The following is a 19966-nucleotide window of genomic DNA, read 5'->3' as shown; positions in this document are numbered from 1 at the left end:
AGTCCTACTGGCATTAAAACATGGGCTACCCGCAATCTCTAAATTCAGCTTTTTGAATGTTATAGCATTAAGCGCACCTTGATACATTTTCTTGACTAATCTGCAAGCGAAGAAAATACCTTCATGTCTTAATTTTCTACTCAAGCCCAGCTGAGTTTATGGGCAACTCTATACATCCTGGTATATGTGAGCGATGCTTTATTTTCACATTTCTGAGGTACAGTTGAAATCAGATCCCTTTTAAATTCAAAAGAACATTCATAGACCAACCTTTACCTCTACAGAAAAAAAAAGGCATGAAAATTACTTTTAGATGTAACATATCTGGTGCTTTAAGAGATGCTTCAGCTGCTACTGCCACCAAGAGCTTTCTACCAAAAAAATGCAATTAAAATAGCATGGTTGAAGGAGGAAAACAACTTACATTGGCACACAGAAGTGGCTGAGGCAATGATTTAAAGCCGCAGCTATGCCAGTGTTGGAGCTGAAGAACAGATATTAAAATATGTGAAAGAGATGAATAAAATTAAAGTAAAAAATCATATTGACCTAGACTGTTTTAGTAACTCACAAATATTACTTATCTAGACATTGGGGCCAAATCTTCAATGAGATGCAAATGGTATACTAAACGCAAAGAGCACCAATGCATGTACGGAGATGACACTTGGGTGTACCCATACTGCGTAATTAGATGTACAATAATATTCAAAACACACACACTGTGTTCACACATACAAGTCCAGCATGCCTATTGCACGATCTGACTGAGCATTAACCCACAAATAGGGATAGCTTCAAGTATAAATATGAAGACTTGAGAATATAATGCATCATTCCTTTTCAATCCCCAATATCTCAGGCACCAATTTAACAGCAAGGCATCTTGGTTTTGTTTCACTTTGGGTATACCGACAGAGTTCTAGGAGCCAATTCTGTCATAGTGACCTTTTTCTCACAAGATGATTGAGAGCTGGAATATTTCAGGAAGCGAAATCACAGTTCTTGCAGGATTTTTGTCATAAAAAGGTCGATTTTCAAGAAAGCAGTAGGATAGAAGAATGTAACAATTGATTCAATAATGAAATTTTCAAAACAGATTTCTAAATACAAATGTACCTTTCTTCAGGGATCCAGCACCAAGCCTAGGATCACATAAGAAAACATTCTCAGAACAGGACTTAAGAGGAAGCTGCCTTGATTACAGGCTTTATCCTGGATCTTTCCCAGAAAGGAGTTCTTAATTTTCAGTTTGTGGTGAAGGTATTAGTTACGCAGAGATATCACCACATTCAAATATAATATCTAGCACTATCTTTTCAAATTATTCATACAAGCATGTGTTTTCCAAAGGCATACCTCACCCTTTTGATTTGATTATTAAAACAGTAAAGCTTACCTACTCACATCACTTTCTCTGGAAACAAGTCAACTGTGACATAGAGAATCCTAAAGAGTAAATTTTGACTTGCATTTTAAAATGCATTGCACATTAACCTGATTTCAGTTTACACAGTTTGCCTATATGGCGATAAGAGTCCTGGCTGAGCATGTTAAGAACTGCACCCACTTGCCCTGTAAATCAACACTTCCCCTTGCTTAGGCATGGCCTTTTTCCAGGGCCAACATTTCCCACCGGTCAATTTTAACTCTAAAAATGCAGGGAAAAGCAGTCAAAGCACACAGCAAAAGCAGAAAACAGCAATACGCTAAGAACCTGAATAAAGGATTTCCTAGCTATGGAAAACAGGCTGAGTTTTTTCAGGGAAATTTGAGCAGGAGATAGAAAGGGAACCTGAGAGGCCCAACCCAACTGAAACTCAGGCCAGGAAAAGAGAAAGTACATGCACAAGAACCAAATAGAGAGCAATCTGTAGGAACAAGGAGAGCAGAAGCTGTGGTTTATCACCATTAGTTTAATAAAAAAAAAAAAAATCTATTAAGATGAGGGAAAAAGAAAAGAAAAGCTTCTACACCTCCTATATGCTAAGGCTTACCTAAGAACTAAAACTTATACTAATCTATTTCTTCAGGAAAAAGTTAGAAAGGTTCTCTCAATCAGTCTTTTGAAGGCCCAGTCTTCACTAAAAGTGCTATGAATACTGAAACTTCCAGGAGTACTTATATGATAAAAATATAGTTTGCCTGTCCATGTAAATCAGAAAATCCCTTGCACATTCTGCTTCACTGTTAGATGTATTTTGTTATATCTGAAGGTACAACAATTGATCTTTTGTCTTTGTTACCAGATCTGAAACCCCAAATTAAGCAAAATAAAGGAGGGGACATTTTAGGGTTTCTCTCAACAGCTGCATTTACTTGGAAAATACAGAAATGAGTTCTTGATCAATTCTGGATCTCTGATGATGTTTACTCAACCTCAGATATTTTTCTTTGCTTTGGTGCTAATACTTACTCTATAAATATGACCATTTCTTATTATTCATACCCATGCAGTTTCCTTTTCCTGTGCATTCATGTTTCTATCTGTTCACACTACCAACATTTTTTTCCCAAAAGTTTGCATTTCTCAAATCATCCACTGTAAATTTTGTTTGGTGATGGAGGTACTTAAGATATCATCATGAGTTCGTAAGACCTTTCTTATTTTACTCTCATTAAGTGAGCAGGCTTTTGTTTTGTTAACTATGTATTTCATACGCAAGTCAGCAGGAATTAATGTAGCTACAAGGAAAAAAATGGCAACAGCCCTTTTCAGGTTGGGTGAGTTACCTGAAACAACTCAGCAGTTTCCATGCAGCCAGCCTGGTTTACACGGCCGCTGAGCTAGCATCTAGTTATATAAACAGACTTCTAAACCTCTGTAGACTCAGTCCCCTGTTATTTTTTGTATGCCTATATGGCCCAATTTTTGAGCTGCTCAAGCTACCCAGCCTATTATGGAGGCTACCAAGGGCCGTATAAACACGAACGAGTGCTTTTCATCAAGTGATAGATGCTTATTTTATGCCTACCATGAGACCCCTGTGTCTGTCGTAAGGCAGGTATGATTCACTTGCGTCTCAGAGAAAAATAACACAAGGGAACAACCAGCCAAAACACCTCACTTGACAGTTTTCCCACTGCCTGTTCCACATCTTTACACCATCTCTCCTCATCCCAGCACACGGGCATGCTGGATAGACTATTCGGGCCAAAGGAAATTAATGGAATTTCTCCTTTTTCAATTACAACAGATAGTGAAGCACTGCTTCAGTGTCTTAGTTGCTTTAATTTTCAACTTAAAAAGGGGTGCTAGAGAAGTAGACAAGATTTTAATTCAAATCCCATTAGCTTTGCATTCTTCTTTAGGACAATGTTGTTGGCACAAAACTTTGCATAAAATGGGGGGGGTGCTGTTTTTAAATTAGAAAAAATTTTGCCACATCAGGAGATTTGTGCTCTATAGCAGGAATTAATATGCATCTGCATAGACCTGTAGCTGGTGGAGCTGGACTGGGAAGAACATTTTTCTCCTCTCTACCTACAATACCTCTCAGAAAACATCCTCTGGGTTTAAAACAATTGGCTTGAAAGCAGAAACAAGACATCTGCAAAGACATGCTCAAACCATTCTGAGACTTCCAAAGGAAAAAAAAAATCAAGTCTTTCTAAGGATATACTGGTAATAGTGAGGATTGATCTTTGCCTAGGTTGTTGACTTGGTTTAGTAGCCAAAGACATACACCCTATACAAAAGCAGTCATTTGCATATTTTGCTTTACTGTAGAGAAACATCTCTCATCCCCAGTAAAGCTGTCAGCAAATCCAAGACAATAACAATTCAATCACTGTCTTAATGTTCCAGCTACAAAAGGCAACATCATCTTATACAGTTTCTCATACGCTGGAAACGCAAGAAGTCTCATAGAGAACATGCATTCTCTTTCTTACTTTGCAGCAATGTGAGAAGATCTGACATATGTATTCTTGTGTATATCGAGACCTACTGAGCAGTGCCATGAGGTGGGAGATAACTGTAGCATCCTGGAAACAAGTCAGAAAAGAAAACAGTATTAACACTATATTTCAGCATAGTTTGTCAACAGTTTATTACTAAAAGAGTACTCCTAATTCTGTGTTCTATAGTCTCAGTAGAAAAAGTGTTTCAGAATGAAACACTGAATTCTCCCTTCCACTGAGACTTGCATGGACACAGGGCAAGACCATGAAAGTAGTGCAGGAGGGACTTCAAGAAAAAAGTGACAGTTCTGAGACCAACTCTCATGAATAAAAACCAATCCAAGTACAGAACTTCCAGTTTTTGCCTCCAAAAGGCTTCCTTTGTTAGGAAACAAAAACACAAAGAAAAACCTATACTAACTGCAAAAATAGTCATCGAAAGCAATTGCTCAAGGAATTCCCTTAGTATTTTCTTATTTCTTAGAATTGGGATTTACTTACCTCTTCATTCATCTCAGAGCGGAAGAGACCAGGGAGGGGAGCAAGGTGCCAGACGGCACAACGCACAGTCTGCCTTGAATCGGCTGGCACTAACTTTGAAGCTGACAACTGAAGGGCAAGAGTCTCCCTTGTCTTTAAGTCACACACACGCTATTACAGTCGGCGATACCACCACAGAGGATTCAATACATACAACAGTAGAAATTAAAACACTTCCAGTTAGTTACTACTTAACCTCTGTGATAAGTTAGAAAATGACAACATTTTAAAGCTTTCAGTTACTTTCAACAGCACATTTTAGCAGGCTCAACAGCAGTGCGGGGAAGGAACATCAGCAACTTTGTCAAAGTCTAGAAAGGCAGACAACTGAATTACTTGCATGAGACAAAGGGTGCTGAACAGAGTAAAGGCTAAATGATTTTTCCTTTCCAAAAAAAATTTACGCTGTATTGACCCTACAGAAGTAAACCAGACTGTTTAACCCGCAGGAGAATGGACTGATGAATTGCAATCCTCTTCTATGGGGAGGTGGCTACCTTCAAGGGTAGTGAAAGCAACAGTAGCCAGAGTGATGGTCGTGATGACGACAGCTTCAGTGGTACGAAGCTTTTAACGAAAAATTTTATTTCTCCAATTAAAACATCACACTTTTTATATGAACAAAACAAACATATGCGTAAGTCTCTCCTAGTTTATTTGTATCGTTACATATAATATTTGAGATTAAGCAAAACTTGTTAATATTTATAAATATCTATGTTTGGAATATAGTGGACTTATTTTAGAAGTCTTTGGTGCCAACAATCCAGGCTTGTCCTTCTCAACAGAAAACAAAAGGGCCACAGAGCCAAGAATCACACTGAGAATTAAAAGCAACTTCTGTTTCTACTGTTCATTTTTCAGTAGCTGGAAAGTATCAACATGGAACAGACTCATTTGCCATTTCAGAATCTTAGAGAGAGAAAGTTATTAGAAACTGGAGTTTTTCCAGATACACTGGCCATATGCACGCTCATCGCATGCTCATGTGCATGGGAAAAGCGAGGCTCAGAGACTGTGTTTTAAGCAGTTTCCTTAGTGCCTGCTCTCCAGGAGCTCCGTCCGATTTTGTGCCTTTACATGTGGCATATATACAAGCCCATCAATTTCTTCTCAACTCCAGAAAGCCAACGGAATTGGTTTGGTTGTAGGGCAATATTAGATATTAAATCCTCAAGTACATTGCAGCAGTGCTCATGGTCATAATCATACTGAAGGGTCACTTGAGTCTCCACGGCAGAGGGAAAGCTTGCAGTGCTGTGCATTAATATCCATGAGAAGCCAAAGAGAAGCAGTTAACAGGCCAACCTTGCTCTCAAGAGAAACATTTGTCAAAATCCTAAAAAATCTCATAACAGATCACCAAAACTTCTAAGTGTCTCCTTCCTTAAGTTATGGCAAAACAAGCCATGTTAGTGCTCAACACAACATACATACACTACACGCTAAGGGGCTTTTCAGTGATAAGGGACATCTTGGAGCAAACAGCCAAGAAGCCTCGGAGGGCCGGGCAGGATGGTGTGGGGCAAGCACCTCGGGAGGAGGCAGTACAGCTTAAAACAAGCAAAGCTTCAAAACAAAAGATGGGAAACCTGAAGCTTCCTGCAAGGAGATCACTGGCCAGGTAATCTGGTTTATTTTTAAAACTGCAGCTAGAAGGACATGAACATTAGTCTAAAAGTTACAAAGCCTAATTACATCGATAGAGACACTGCTCTTGCCAGTGATGGGGGTAAAGGAATCCACAAAAGGAGGGGGATGAAACAGAAAGGAAAACATCTGTATCTGTCATCTTAACATGCCCTACCCATTTTGCAATTCTATTTGCAATGAAATTCCACAAGTTACACAACTTGTTTGCATTTCCTTTTAATTTCGGGGTATATTATATACATATATCAGAGACAACGCTTACCCTGAGGATAAGCTGGCTCTGTCCCAATTCAGAACTCATAAACCCCCTGTATCATCTGAGTTATATTTCCCTCCTGCAATAAGCACAGATGATGCACAGGCAGTATTGAGCCTGGCACCCCAACACACCCGAAGAGGAAGTGAAAACTAAGACACAAGGGATATTGCACCTGCACAGTAATCCTTAGACGGGGGGAATCCCATGAGCCAAAAAACATTAGAACTGCCACAGTTAATCAAGTATAGACACTGTGTTCCCCAATGTTAATAACATATCTATGCTCTCTAGAAAACCACAACAATGCAAACTTTCAGCTAAGAAAGTGCTTGAAGCGCAAGAAGGCAAGCTTTCTATCAGGAGCCACTGAAAATTAACCTGAAACTAGAGAAGTGAGCATGGTTTCTGATACTATCTTTGAGAGATTTTATTAGAACGTCTTTTCATCTCCTGCATGCTATGAATAAAAATATATTGCTTTCTGGCTTCGAATATGCTTGTCATCTTTCAATGAAATAATTACTCAGCTAAACTCTAGGTGCACAGAGATGAACGCGTAGCATCTCTCTACTTATATCTAACACTAGCAAAGGAATTACCATTAACTTTCATTTCATATCCTAGACAGTGACCCAGCAATTCAGTAGTTCTGCTTTATCTGAACTTCAGCAATACAGACCACACGAGCATTTTTCACTATAGTTCGGTAAAGTTTTGATAAAGATGCAAGTAGACAGAAATTGAGCCCCTAACTGGAAGCTCTACCATAGTGTAAAAGAAATGGATATAGTATGAAGCACATCACGATACTGACCCGTACAGCACCATGGCCCAGTGACAGGCTCTCGGATAGGAATGCGTTCCTAGTGAATGATGAGAAACCTTTTAATTCAGCATTTATGAGACTGTGCTGTTCCGATATGAAATGCTCTTGACAAGGCATCTGTAGCGTCAGGGTGACCCTTGATTCTGCCAAAATATATCTGTGACGTCTACAGTAATTTTGGCATGCTCATCAGAATCTAGACAGAATATGATGATTTGTGGACATTATGGAGCCCTAATTAAATACTAATAGTAACTGTATGTGTCAATATAGGTCTACATAATTTTGTATTTTATATACATGTATTTTCTGTATATTTGTGAGTGTTTATACATACGCACATATACATGTAAGTAACTTAGAAGATCTTTCTGGCAACGCTAGTAAGCCACGTTATCAACTCTAAACTCACAATTTGCAGTTATAACAATTAAAGATCCCCAAATCCATTAAAGTGATGTCTATCTAACAAGACATGGTCTAGACAAATTTATGACAAACATCTACACCACATTACACGTACTATAACAAAGCTACCACTCATCCAAACGGAATTCAGAAGGAATGAATTAACAAATGGAGCTGCATTTACCTACATTACCACTTTGTAAACTGCCTGTTTCTAGCAGCAACTGTTTGTAGCACTACTCTCGAAGTGACAGTTACGCTCCAAGAAAAAGAGTGCTGTTAAATTAAGAATGTGCTTGGATCCCAGTACTTATCTATTTTCCTCATATTCCTTTTTAACATTCCAATGAAATCTGCAAGATCTATTCTTAAGACACTTCTTTGTAACAGGGGATTATATTCCTTTTTTCCAAGTTAGAGAGCTGATATTCTTATATCTACTCCAACTAACAACTTCAATTCCCACCCAAGACCAAGGACTTCCTTTTAAGTGCTGCTCCTTCTTTTAAGCCATTTACAGTATTTCTCCCAATTTTAACAAATTAATGGTCAGTGTGCATTAAATCTATGTTTCTTATCCATTCCCAAGGGATTGCGCTACACTTAAAACTACACAGACTACAGCTTTCTATACTACATAGTCACTCACTCTTTCTATTTCTCTGGGTATTCCCCCAAAACAATTTTTTTCCTCCTCTGTTGATGTTTTATTTTTAACCAGTCCTCTTCAGCAATAGCCTCAAATCGCTCTTTACATTTCAGACTTAGCTGCAATTAAATTTTTTTCTTCTATCTTCTACTTTATTCATCCAAATATTCCAATCTTGCAACCCATTTCTCAAATAAATTAGTTACATACTGACTTGTTGGGAGTACATGAAACTGGAAAAATAATTCTAGAGGAACTCCTATTTTTTGCTACTAAAAAGCAACAGAGGATGCTCAAGCACAAGCAAGGCATTTTACAGGCCTTATACTCTACTGCCATGAGCGACACATGCTGTTGCAGCATAGTAAGAGGAAGTATAAAATTTTTAAAGCAATCTTCAAGAATAAATTTTAGTAAAAGAGAAGTCCTGGGCAACCTACAGTGCTTCCCAGATATTTTATAGAAACCTCACTAGAGTAAACAAAGCATCACTCCCCACTGCATGTCTGCTCAGAACTCTAATAAAACCGGATTCATCATTTTACAGTTCTCATTTCTAGGAGACAGTTGGGATCAGAGAACATTCGGGTTCGCTGCAGGGGCTCAGCCATCGCTAACAGCTACAAGGAATGGAATAGGGACCACGGCGTTAGAAGACGACCTAGATTCCCCCCTTCGGAAGTGCACACCACTGAGCCATGGTGAAACATGCCTGCCCCACAATGCAGTTTTATTTGGGGTTAAATAACTGCGGTTACTAATTGCTGTAACATATCCTGCTCCATCCTGCTAGCCGTGTCCTCCAAATTGTTCCTCCTCCTCTTCATCAAGTCTAGTCAATCACCAGGTGACATAGGTCTCCCTAAAGCAACTAGTTTCCATCTCAAACCCGAACAGTAAGGAGGAATGCCTTTCACTTATCACTAGCTCATGTAAGCTGGAAAAAGTGACACTTTCCACAAAAAGTGGCCGCTGCCAGCAGCTTCTGAAGAATCATACTCGGGACCCACTGAAGGAGGAAAACGGGACCACAACTGAGAACATCTGTAAGGAAACAGCAAGATGCTTTCAAAGGCTGGAGAGAATTTCTGTCACTAAATCCATTCTTTTTACTCTAAACAGAAGAGCAAGAGCTGAAGCAACAGGTTACGAGTCAGACTAGATTTGCTGTGGTCTGCTCAGCAAGCCAAAACACATCTCACTACATTGAGCTGGTGAGTTCAGCTGTACAAAATACTGCCGAGAACACTCTTACAAATTTGTTTTTTTAAGACCAAGTCTACAACTGAATTCAGTATCTTCCTCCTGAGAACTTTCAATTCCCATTACCTCTGTAATACTAGACAAAAAAAAGCAAATAGGATCTTAAAGAGACTGGAAGTTATCAGTAACTACCCATCAGCTATATAAAAAACCCCAGCAATTGATTATACATCTGAAAGACACATATCCAGTACAAACATTCCTACTGTGCATATATATACAACCTGTGGTGTAGGCTACAAGAACTTCCCAAGGGAAAATGGTAAGACCCAGCTCATCTATAAAGGATGCCTAGATATTTAGGGAGGTTTCTACCAACACTGTGCCAGCTTTCTGCTAACCATCAAATCCCCACAGGCTAATATTCTAGACAGGGCACTGAGGAAAACGGGAAGAAAGCTGGAATGAATTTCACATGCATATCAGCTGCATTTTTCAAAGGGCTCGAGTTACTAGGAGGCAGCTGTTTTTGCCAATCCACTCGGGTATATTCAATAGTAGATGGAAGCAAGCAGCAGCTTCACTAATTGACATTTACTTAGAGGCTTCATGGAACAATGGTGGGTGTCAAGATATTGGCTTTGAAATTGGAGATCAACTTGGTCAGGCCAGCTTTCTATCACTAAGTACTTCCTCTCAACATATATATATATGTGTGTGTGTGTATGTATATGTATGTGTGTATATATATATATATATATATATATATATATATATATATATATATATATATATATATATATATATATATATATATATATATAATATGACAGACAGACATATGTATGTCTGCGCACACATCTGTGTCTCAACAGATCTACCAGCCTGGGACTCCATGCCATCTCCACTTGCAGAATGGCCACTAAATGGCTCTTGGTGCTAAAGCCTGCTCCCTTCCAGCAAAAATTTACCTATTGCTCCCCTAAACCTGTTATGAACAGAAAGGAATATTCTCAAGGTCCTTTACACAGCTCTCCTTAAAGCACTTTTGTATCCTAGATCTTAACAAAGAGGTCCTCTGAAACCCCAGACCCTCCAGAGCTACTGTAACATCCTTGGAGACATTGAGATAAGTCATAATATCTTCTCCTGGAAACAGCCCCAGCCAAAATTTGAGACAGCATTTTCTGTATGAAAGTCTGACTGCAAAAAAATTCTAGCAGAAAAGTTTCTCTCTAAGATACAACTTGGGAACCAGCTTTCCAGAAGTCTCCTCCAGAACTGCTAGACAAAAATGAAAAGCCATTGACAATCTTATGGTTTCACCTTTCAAGCAGAACCAGATAGGCTATTGAGTAAGCTCTTTCATTCATTCAAGAAGTGCCTGAAGATGCTGACAAAGCAAAGAGTAAGGAATAACGTGGCTAAACAAAAACTCTTAAGTTCTTCCTATTACTCTTAATGCTGGAAAAGCAGATGGTCTGCCATAAAGTGTTGGTTAGGCCCATAATTATTTCACTGACTGCAAACACAACTTTTCAACTGCTGCCTTAGGAAACACATTGCAGCAGTGAAGCTTATTACTGTACCTCCCAAGGGATATAAAGAAAACTTATTCTTTCTTTTTAAAGGATCTGTATTTATTACCTTTCAAAGCATGGGCTTGGATATTCCCACAAGAGAAGCAAAAAGGAAACATTCGCAGAACAATGACCTGGAGCACAGCCACAGAATATTTAACCTGCAGGTGTCCAACTGGAGTTGAAGTTAATAAACAGGGGCACTCTCTCAGACGATTGTTTCTTCTAGCTATAGTCCACTACGGGCTATAACATTTGCCTGGATAAGGAATGGGAGTGGCAGAGTTCTGATGTCACTGTTGTGCAGCAAGGTAGAGGATGAAACAGAGAATCCAGTACCTTAAGCATACTATTTCTGCAATGTTAGTGGCAATTTATTCATGCTAATACTGGGTCTTTGACACTTCTCTACGTACTCTTGCGTTTCCTCTCCCTTCAGGATATGAAATCCCTCCTCCAAATAAGGAGCACTTAATAGTCTCTGTTGAGAAAGAGGCAGGGATGGTTAATGGAGATCATCATCTTAAGTCTAACTCTGGGTGCTGGGAGCAGGAAACAGATGCTCTTACAGTTATGAACTCTGACAGGCCTAGATGGGGCATCAGATGTGGTCTGGATTCACATTGCATATAAATAATATCTGTCTGGGAGCTGGAAGTAGAGTCAAAGGAATAGACAGACAAAGAAGAAACTCTCAGATCACTCAGGAGAAGAGATGGCTTCATTCCACCACCAACCCCATCCACATTAAGGCTGTCCTTGCTGAACACTCAGAAATTACCAGGAAAAAGCCAGTGAATAGTGACAGATAAAGCTCGCTGATTAATTATATATTAATTATAAAAAAAAGTCAACTGTGAATAGCTGCAGAAGAACTTCAAGAAATGGACCAACTAGCAGGCAAAATTCAGAACAGAAGCATATTAAAGATCAAGTCTATGGAAAATAGCTTTACATATACAACACTAGTAGCTATTGCTACTCAGAAAAGAAAGTGCGAAGAATCATTAGGAAAGGAACAGAGAACAAAACAGTCATTACAGCATGAGTAACAACTGGACAAACTCAAGAAAAACATCTGTTGAGGGCTGTTAATACCAAACTGTCTCTGAGTAACAATGCTCCTGAATTGTAGAGAAAGTATGAAGTCAAAGTCCCCTCAGGACTACCTCACATCAAAAAATACTACAAACATTATGCAACACAGATGCCTTAAATTTAAATGAGAAATGCTCACATTGTTGGTCAAATAAGCCCTCCTTACTGCTATTAACTGACAGCAGGATCTTTCACTCCCACCCACTTTTTGCTGCCTAAACAGCAATATAAATGAAAGGACAGAATGATCTGCTTACAACTTACTGTGTACAGCAGATCCTCTGGAGTTACAGGACTGATGAAAATGGTACGGAGACATCGGAGGCAAGCTTCGATAAACTTCAAATCTGGCGACAGTAATCCTATGAATATATACAAAAAATACTATTCAGTTTTGTTATCTTTGCTTATTTGCATATTTTAGAAAGATTTACTAAAATAGATTGCAATAAGTGAGAAGTACCTTGCAATAAGGCAGGGATAATATGGCAGTCTAGCAGGGATTTGACATTGTTCTCTGTGCCCATCGCAAGGCTTCCGAGGACCACTGCACACTCTGTTCTCAGCTCTGTGCTGGAGGTTTCTTGCTGAAGTAAGTACAGCAACCTGGAAACAGAATTATTTTTAGAGGAAAATTCAAACGGAAGAAAATCTGTAAGTCAGGTAAAGTAACTTTAATCCTGCTACATAAAGAGGATGAAGTCCTTAATAGAAGGACTGAGCCCAAACAAGAGAGCAAGAAGAACATTTTATTCATAAGAACATGACTACACAGGTTTTACTTACCATTACAATAAAAAAGATACTGCTTTGCTTTTTGTAGAAATGTAATACCACCTTGCTGACATCTGGGAAGATGCCTTTCAGGATACCAGGAAGATCCCAAATTTGAATTACAGGAAATCAGTCTGCAGTTTGACGTCAAAGGGAAAGGGAACCTCCTGCATCTCCCCTAACACCTAGGGACATGATTACCACTATTGTGATGGCTGTTATCTTTGGCAGTGACTTCTTCTGTGTCAGAGTTGCAAAATAATTCCATCATCAAGCACAAACATAGGGCTGAGGATGATCTGAGTTTTGAACACTGAGAAATGATCATACACTAACATAAAAGAGAGTGCAGATAAGTTTTATGTGCAGGAAGGCAGCTGAATCATAACTAAACAGCATCATTTCAAGCCTAAAGGAGGAAAAGACATGGCAAATGCATGTCTTGGGTCTCCAAACTGATTCTTTATACAATATCAAGATACCTAGGAACTCTTTTTGAATATACCTTAGATTACACCAGTACCACCTGAATCACAGCAGACGTCACCAAACTTTTCCAGTCTAAACTCGGGTCACATGCAGAGCCGAGAGAGGAACCAAACTCCCATCTCATATCAGTACAGAAGGTAATCGCTGGAAAACTGACACAGTTTGTAACCTTCAGATGACAACCATTTAACTAAGGGTTCCCTAGCTACACATCTCAGCAAAATTCTCATGGATCTATGCAATATATACATTTTTCTAGATTTTATTGAGCTAAGGTAGAAATACTCTCAATTTAGTATTGCATTACTCTGTCTAGTTTAGATAGATCTCTTTGGAAACCAGTCAATACTCTCAAGCCTTCTCGAGGAATAGCAGCTAAAACTCAGTATCTATCCCATACCTCCAGGGGATAGGAGAAGTTACTCAGCTAAACAGATCACTGAAAAAGTTCACGTGAATCAAAGGTAAGTGAAAAAACAACAGGAAATACAGGAGAGTTTAATGAAGTTTAGGAATACGGAACTGGACAAGGCCACAGGGGGAAATGTGAGCAGCCCCACCAACAAACAGTAACACAGCAGAGTACACGCAACACAATCCAAATGCTTCCCACCTAAATAAGCCAGGATTTGCTTAACATCCCATAAGCTTGAAACCTAAAAGGCCAATAGGCATAACAACAGCATGCCAGAGGAAGAGAGCTGTGAGATCAAAGACCTCTTCAATACCTATAAGCAGGACATTTGTTAAGTGAAACACCCAGACTACCCCAGAAAGATGATTGTGTCCCGAGCTCTGGGAGAATGGCAAAATAAACCCCCAATATTCCCTATCAATTTATTTCCATGAAAAATTACCAGATTTTCAATTAAGAAAAAGAGGAATGTGTTGTGCTCTAAATGCAGGATAGAGAGCAACCAGATCCCTGAGGTACTCCAATACCACCAGAAGCACAAGTTCGCCCCTTTTCAGATGTAGCTAATCTTCATGGCGGAAAAATCTCCAAAAGGTGAACATACACTAAGGAGATAAAGAAATAATTCCTTCCTAAACGCAGAACAGTTGAAGTCCTCTAGCATGAAGTTGGCGTGTGACGCACAAGCAACACTAGAGGTACGGTCATCATCTCTCCTTTCGACTTCCTCAGCACTCAAAGGATCAGCGAGCTGACTGGCACAACTTCTCAGAATCGTTTCTGTTCTCTTAAACCACTCCTTCCACAAACGTATCAGGCATACGGGTGCGTAGGTCTCTTCTCCCTGCTGTTTCATCTGAAAGGCCATTTTAGAACTTTATTTCTCTGATGTTTAGAAACTTCTAACACAAATCTATTCCCGACTCATTTATATCACTTGGTCTTGTATACATATTATCCTTTAATTTGTATAAACCTCTTCATTTCCTACAGTGACCACCTCACAGTCGCTTCTCCTGAGGTGCTGTGATCCAGACTGTCCACATAGCTCACTGGAGCTGATCTGCCACGGGCTCTTCATTTTACTGCAGACCCCTTTAATTTTGGTGGAATAAAGTATATAAAAAAGGCTCATATTACTACTTGCTCTACAGAAGTATACCTCACACATCACTTGTGCAAAATCAAAACTAACTGTACCTATATGATCTGCTTCTGGAAAAAGAACTAAAAATATACTTCAGGCAATTAAATTACATGTTTCTAAAGCTACAAATGGTGCTATTGTATTCTTTGAAGTATCAGCTGCACTATGTTCAAGGTAAAGATTAGTGCTGTTTCTGAAAGACTATAAAGGAAGCAAAACATATAATCAGTGTTATGCAAAATTATCATAAAGAAAAAAGAGCACTTCCAATCCTAATGGGACAGAATAACCTTCCATTACTATTACTTATCTATGAAGAGCTGCTTTTGTTCTCTGCCTTCTAGATCAGGCAAGAAGGGACACAAAGCAGAAGCTTCTTCAGTAAAGTACAAATGGACCAAGTGATCCTGGCTAAAGTTCATCCTTGAAAAGACATTAAGCTTGCTTTTTTGGATGCTGTGCTGCTATATGGAAAGTGCAATGCCACCTTCTAACGCTAACCGATATTCGCAGCAAGTCTGTAAGAAACACTCCTCACTGTAGAAAACAATTCAACAGGCATTACTGAGTATATAAGAAGAGAATTCATTTATTGCAATATACTATATACCTATTTTGCCTCAGCACCAATGACCTGACTACTTAATCCTTCTAACTGACATTGCCCATTTATGTTTTGTAAAATAACAGATTCCAGAGCAGCTTCCAAGACTGCTAGAAACGATAATCATAGAGTCGTAGAGTGTAGTACTTTATGACAAGATTTGGCAAATCCAAACTTTTTTTCTGATGCTATTTAAAAAGCAAACTGAAAGATTTAACTTCACACAGTTGGGAATTAATTCCTGCTCTCTTCACTGGGCTTTCTCAGTCTTCTCCTCCAAGTGCACTGGATTGTGTAGAACCCTTCAATGAGCTTCTTGAGACATACCCAAGCTCACTTAGCCTGCACTGAGGTAGGCATATATATTGATGATGCTTGAAACACACAACTGACTCTTTTGGTTTAATTTGGCATCTACAGAACAGACAAACACACCACCAAGCAACATTAAACTCCTTCAAAAATGGGAACAAAAGCTCCATCCTCCCTAAATCCACATCTATACCTCAAAACAAATGTTTTCACAGCACATTTAAAGTTGGGCTCTGGGTTTTTTCCATGTAATACCCCGAAAATCTGCTCTGAGATGTATTCTCCCTGAACATATCACACCAATAACATTCCTGAATCATTTAGGGCTTCAATAAATAACCTGTACCTTATATCCAGAAATGTTGTCAGTCATGTCCTAAAAAATCCCCCCCCCTTTTTTTTTTTTAAAGGAAGCTTTTTACAAAAATCTAAAAGCACCCTAAATTTTAAAGATTATTCTCTTCCAAAGAAAATAATTGCTATTTTCTTTCCCATTAACATTCCACACTTGGAACAAGATGTTACCACTATGTTAACACAAAAGAGTGAAAATGAAACACACTATAATCTATAGTCTTTCTAAAGTTTAAAATAGAAGTACTCAACTAAGCTTTATAATTAGTAAAGATGAAAATCTAAGTTCAGTTCTACATACAATAAGTTTCTGAAATATTCATATCATCTTTTCTATATCTTCAAAATATGCTTGTGCATCAACTTAGGTTTTGCACAGAATCAGACATCCAGATTATAACAGTTTCTGTTGCTTTCTTTTAAAGAGTGAATAGACATCACATTTCATTGAAAATTAAGAAGTTAAATGACAAACTATATGAAAAGTTAGAAGTGAGGAGAACCCATATAATTTTGATGAACATAAAACTGTGCATAACTAGTTAAATACTGAGAACAAAGACCACGTGCTTTTATTGCCAGAAGAAATGCAGGGATAGCAGACTACTATACCTACTGGACTGGTTTATGTTTCCAGAAACCAGCGTAGGCAAATTCAGCAGAGATCTGTGTGATACATTCCTCCCACTATTAAAAGGATAAAAGATAGAAAAACAGCATGTACATGCAGGGGAGAAAAAGGAAGGTTATAATTTGGAAATTTAGGAAAAAAAGGAAAAAAATTGGAAAAATACTGAGATTTGTGCTCATGGCCTACATTTTTAAGAACAAGATGCTCCCGATTAATGTGGCTCCCTTATCTCTGGCTCCAGGTGTGGTAGACAGCTGTTACGAACAGCTGCTGAAGTAGATGGCCATTCTGTTCCTACCATCTCTGGAGTATCACTGGAACAAGGCTCTGCTAGAACCACCAGAGCTCAACTTCGTAGAGCCTAGTAGCTTCAGAAGATATCAAAAGCATAAAGGAGATATTCTACAATAGTAAAAATGTGCTAATGTTCTTGTTCACTCACTCATCAGCTAGCGATCCTCCAGGAAAGCTCATCACAATGGGACAGAAAATGAAATAAAACCAAAAAGAATGATCTTGAAACATCTCCATGAACACTAACCCAAGGATCGATGCTAGATAGACTAGAAATACAACATTTGGACTCTTTCAAACTTCTAGAAGGTTTCCCTAAGATGTTTTCTCAAATGTGCTTGTAGAATCCCATTCTTCCATTTGTCCCTGTACAAGAGCAATATACTGACTGAAGCCTCTCAGTTGTCAGTAATGGTATCCAGGCAATCATATCTCTAAGAGATAGGAGAGTAAAACCATCCAGACAGAGCGATACTTCAATGAATTCTAGGAACAACTATGCCAAAGAGCCACAAATAAGGTCAGCAGCAGGTATGATGCATTTTGAAAAACTGACAGGGATTCAACAAGGAAAATCCTGTAGTACGCATTAAGGAGCAAAATTCAAGGCAAGTAGCTGCTGATCAAAGCTAACTAGAGCAGCTCAGCAAGGAAGATAAACAGTTCAGAGTTTCCTTTCTTCTGAAGATTGTTGAGGTGGGTGTGTTGCATCAGAGTTGTGCACTATCAGAGACTTGCATGATTTAGATCTCATCAATCTGGTCTGAACATAGGCATCACACAGCAAAAGAACAGAACTTTACTCTTTTTCTTCGACATTCCTTCCCACTTGAAAGCTGTCACAAAAATCTCTGAAGTTCTTAACGTACCTAGGAAGAGGGATGGTAAAACTCAGCTGTTAATAATAAATAATGGAGAGAACACTTTCAGGACTTCATCAAGCTCCATAATCAGTCATTGGGGAAAAACACCTCAAGGTAACTGTTCAAATTATAGTACCTTGTGTTTTGAGATCTTTTATTTCAAGTTACTGTTCATCACTTCGACTTTCTGGTAAAGTGTCATTTTGGTAGCTTCTTAATATCATCCTTGCAGCTGTTCGGCTTCCACAACTGGTCATGATTATTTTGTCTTCATTCAGAAACTGAATAGTTGTCTTCTCCCACCCGATGATCTATCATTGCTCCACCTTAATTACAGATTGCTTGGACCTCCTTCACAAAACACCCCATAAGCTAAAAATGCTAAAGATCAGATTTTGTTCCAGCCAGCCCTGTAAAGCTACTGCAATGAGTAAAAAAAGCAAAGCTTAAAAATTGAACGATTGGTTGTAACCTGTTCAAAGGTTAAACACTGATATATACCAAGGCATATAAACAGATAAGAGCTTTAACTGAATTAAGATTAGCTAAATATTTATTATTAATCTCCAATAAATAGATGGATGCATTGCTTGCTGGGATGATCATGACTTCTTATTCCACCTTGGAAGATGCTTGTCTTCCAGTCCATTGCAAGAAGGCCTGATAACAATGCCATGGAATCACACACAATGAATGTACACAGGAAGGTACTACTAAGGCACAATATTTACTGTTTGCTTGCACAGTATTGAATAATTCATGCATTTGTAGAGGTTGACCTCTGAACACGTGGAAAGTCCCAGTGCGCATCAGCCCCAAATTGTGAATTAAATCACAAGACTAGATGAAACAAGGTAGAACAACATGCAATATATTTAAAAAAAAATACAATAACAAACCACAAAAGCACAGCTTCTGAGTGAAAACGCACCATGGAGCACTGGCAGAAACTAGCAGAATGCATATCCAGGTGCTTCTCTTTCCTCCGAGAGGTCAGAAATTGGCAGCTGTTGCCACAATGCATCCCGAAGCCAACACCAAGTCCCATGACTTATCTTCAGATAAAAAACCAAAGCCACTACACTTTCATGGCTATGACACATCCTCTTTATTGCCTAGACAGTCATATCTACTATATCTGAATGCAAAGTCAGACTGACGAGTCTGAATATTATGTTGAAATATGAGTTTACTGGTACCTCCTGAAACACTATTACGGGCTTATAAGAACTGCTTATTAGTCTTGTGATCCCTAACCAGCAATACTTTTCAAATAGCATAATAGGAAGCAATCACTGACCACATTTTTTTCCAAGGAGAGAACTACGTATCTATTGTAAAAGTACATGAAATAATTCCAGTAAAATATCTGAAGTGACAAATGCAATTAAATATTTTTAGATTCTTACACATAATGACTCAAAAAGCACGAGCAGTTTTTATGACTTTAGTCAAAGAAATTAATTAGTGAAGGCAGTCTCTAAAAAAACCTCAACCAGTAAAGAAACTGCCAGCCCAGCTACGTTCCAAGTTAGCTCGAGTCGCTCAGGGCCTTGTCCAGCTGAACTCTGAACACCTCCAAGGACCGAGACCTCACAGCCTCTCTGGGTACCTGTCCCAGGACCACACCACTTGCATAGGGAAGAATTTTTTCCTCATGCTCAGTCAGAAATTTTCTTGTTGCAACTTGTGCTTGCGACCTGTTGTCCCTTCACTGCACACCTCTGAAAAGAGCCTGCTTCTGTCTTCCTTATGACCCTTCCCCACCACCACCTTTAGGTAATAGGAGACTGCAAGTAGATGCCCTCTTAGTCTTCTCTTTTCCAGACTAAAACAAACCGTTAGCCTCCTCCACCAATTACTCTGTTGTCTGATATTCTGATGTCTCGATCTTACTTCTGGAAAAAAAAAAAATCAAGTTCAGAAATGTTATTCTAGTTCTGTTGTTCTAGCCTTTACAACAA

General features: G+C 38.8%; 1 protein-coding gene across 8 annotated transcripts in view; it reads right to left on the bottom strand.

Moving 5' to 3' along the window:
* Positions 1-19966, bottom strand: part of ARMC8 (armadillo repeat containing 8) — a 78887-nt gene that overhangs the window by 31227 nt on the left and 27694 nt on the right. For 4 of the 8 annotated variants that reach the window (XM_064517051.1, XM_064517052.1, XM_064517055.1 and 1 more), the window contains 4 exons: positions 12583-12725; positions 12384-12481; positions 3895-3987; positions 425-484 (listed from right to left, as the gene is read on the bottom strand). In XM_064517051.1, the coding sequence (XP_064373121.1) occupies positions 425-484; positions 3895-3987; positions 12384-12481; positions 12583-12725 (394 nt within the window). The remainder of the gene's footprint in view (positions 1-424; positions 485-3894; positions 3988-12383; positions 12482-12582; positions 12726-19966) is intronic. The other 4 variants (XM_064517053.1, XM_064517054.1, XM_064517056.1 and 1 more) reach the window with 2 other exon arrangements.

The sequence above is a fragment of the Dromaius novaehollandiae genome, chromosome 9, assembly GCF_036370855.1.
Source record: "Dromaius novaehollandiae isolate bDroNov1 chromosome 9, bDroNov1.hap1, whole genome shotgun sequence".
Lineage (NCBI taxonomy): Eukaryota > Metazoa > Chordata > Aves > Casuariiformes > Dromaiidae > Dromaius > Dromaius novaehollandiae.
The sequence above is the reverse complement of the archived record's forward strand: the minus strand, read 5'-3'. Positions and strand labels throughout refer to the sequence as shown.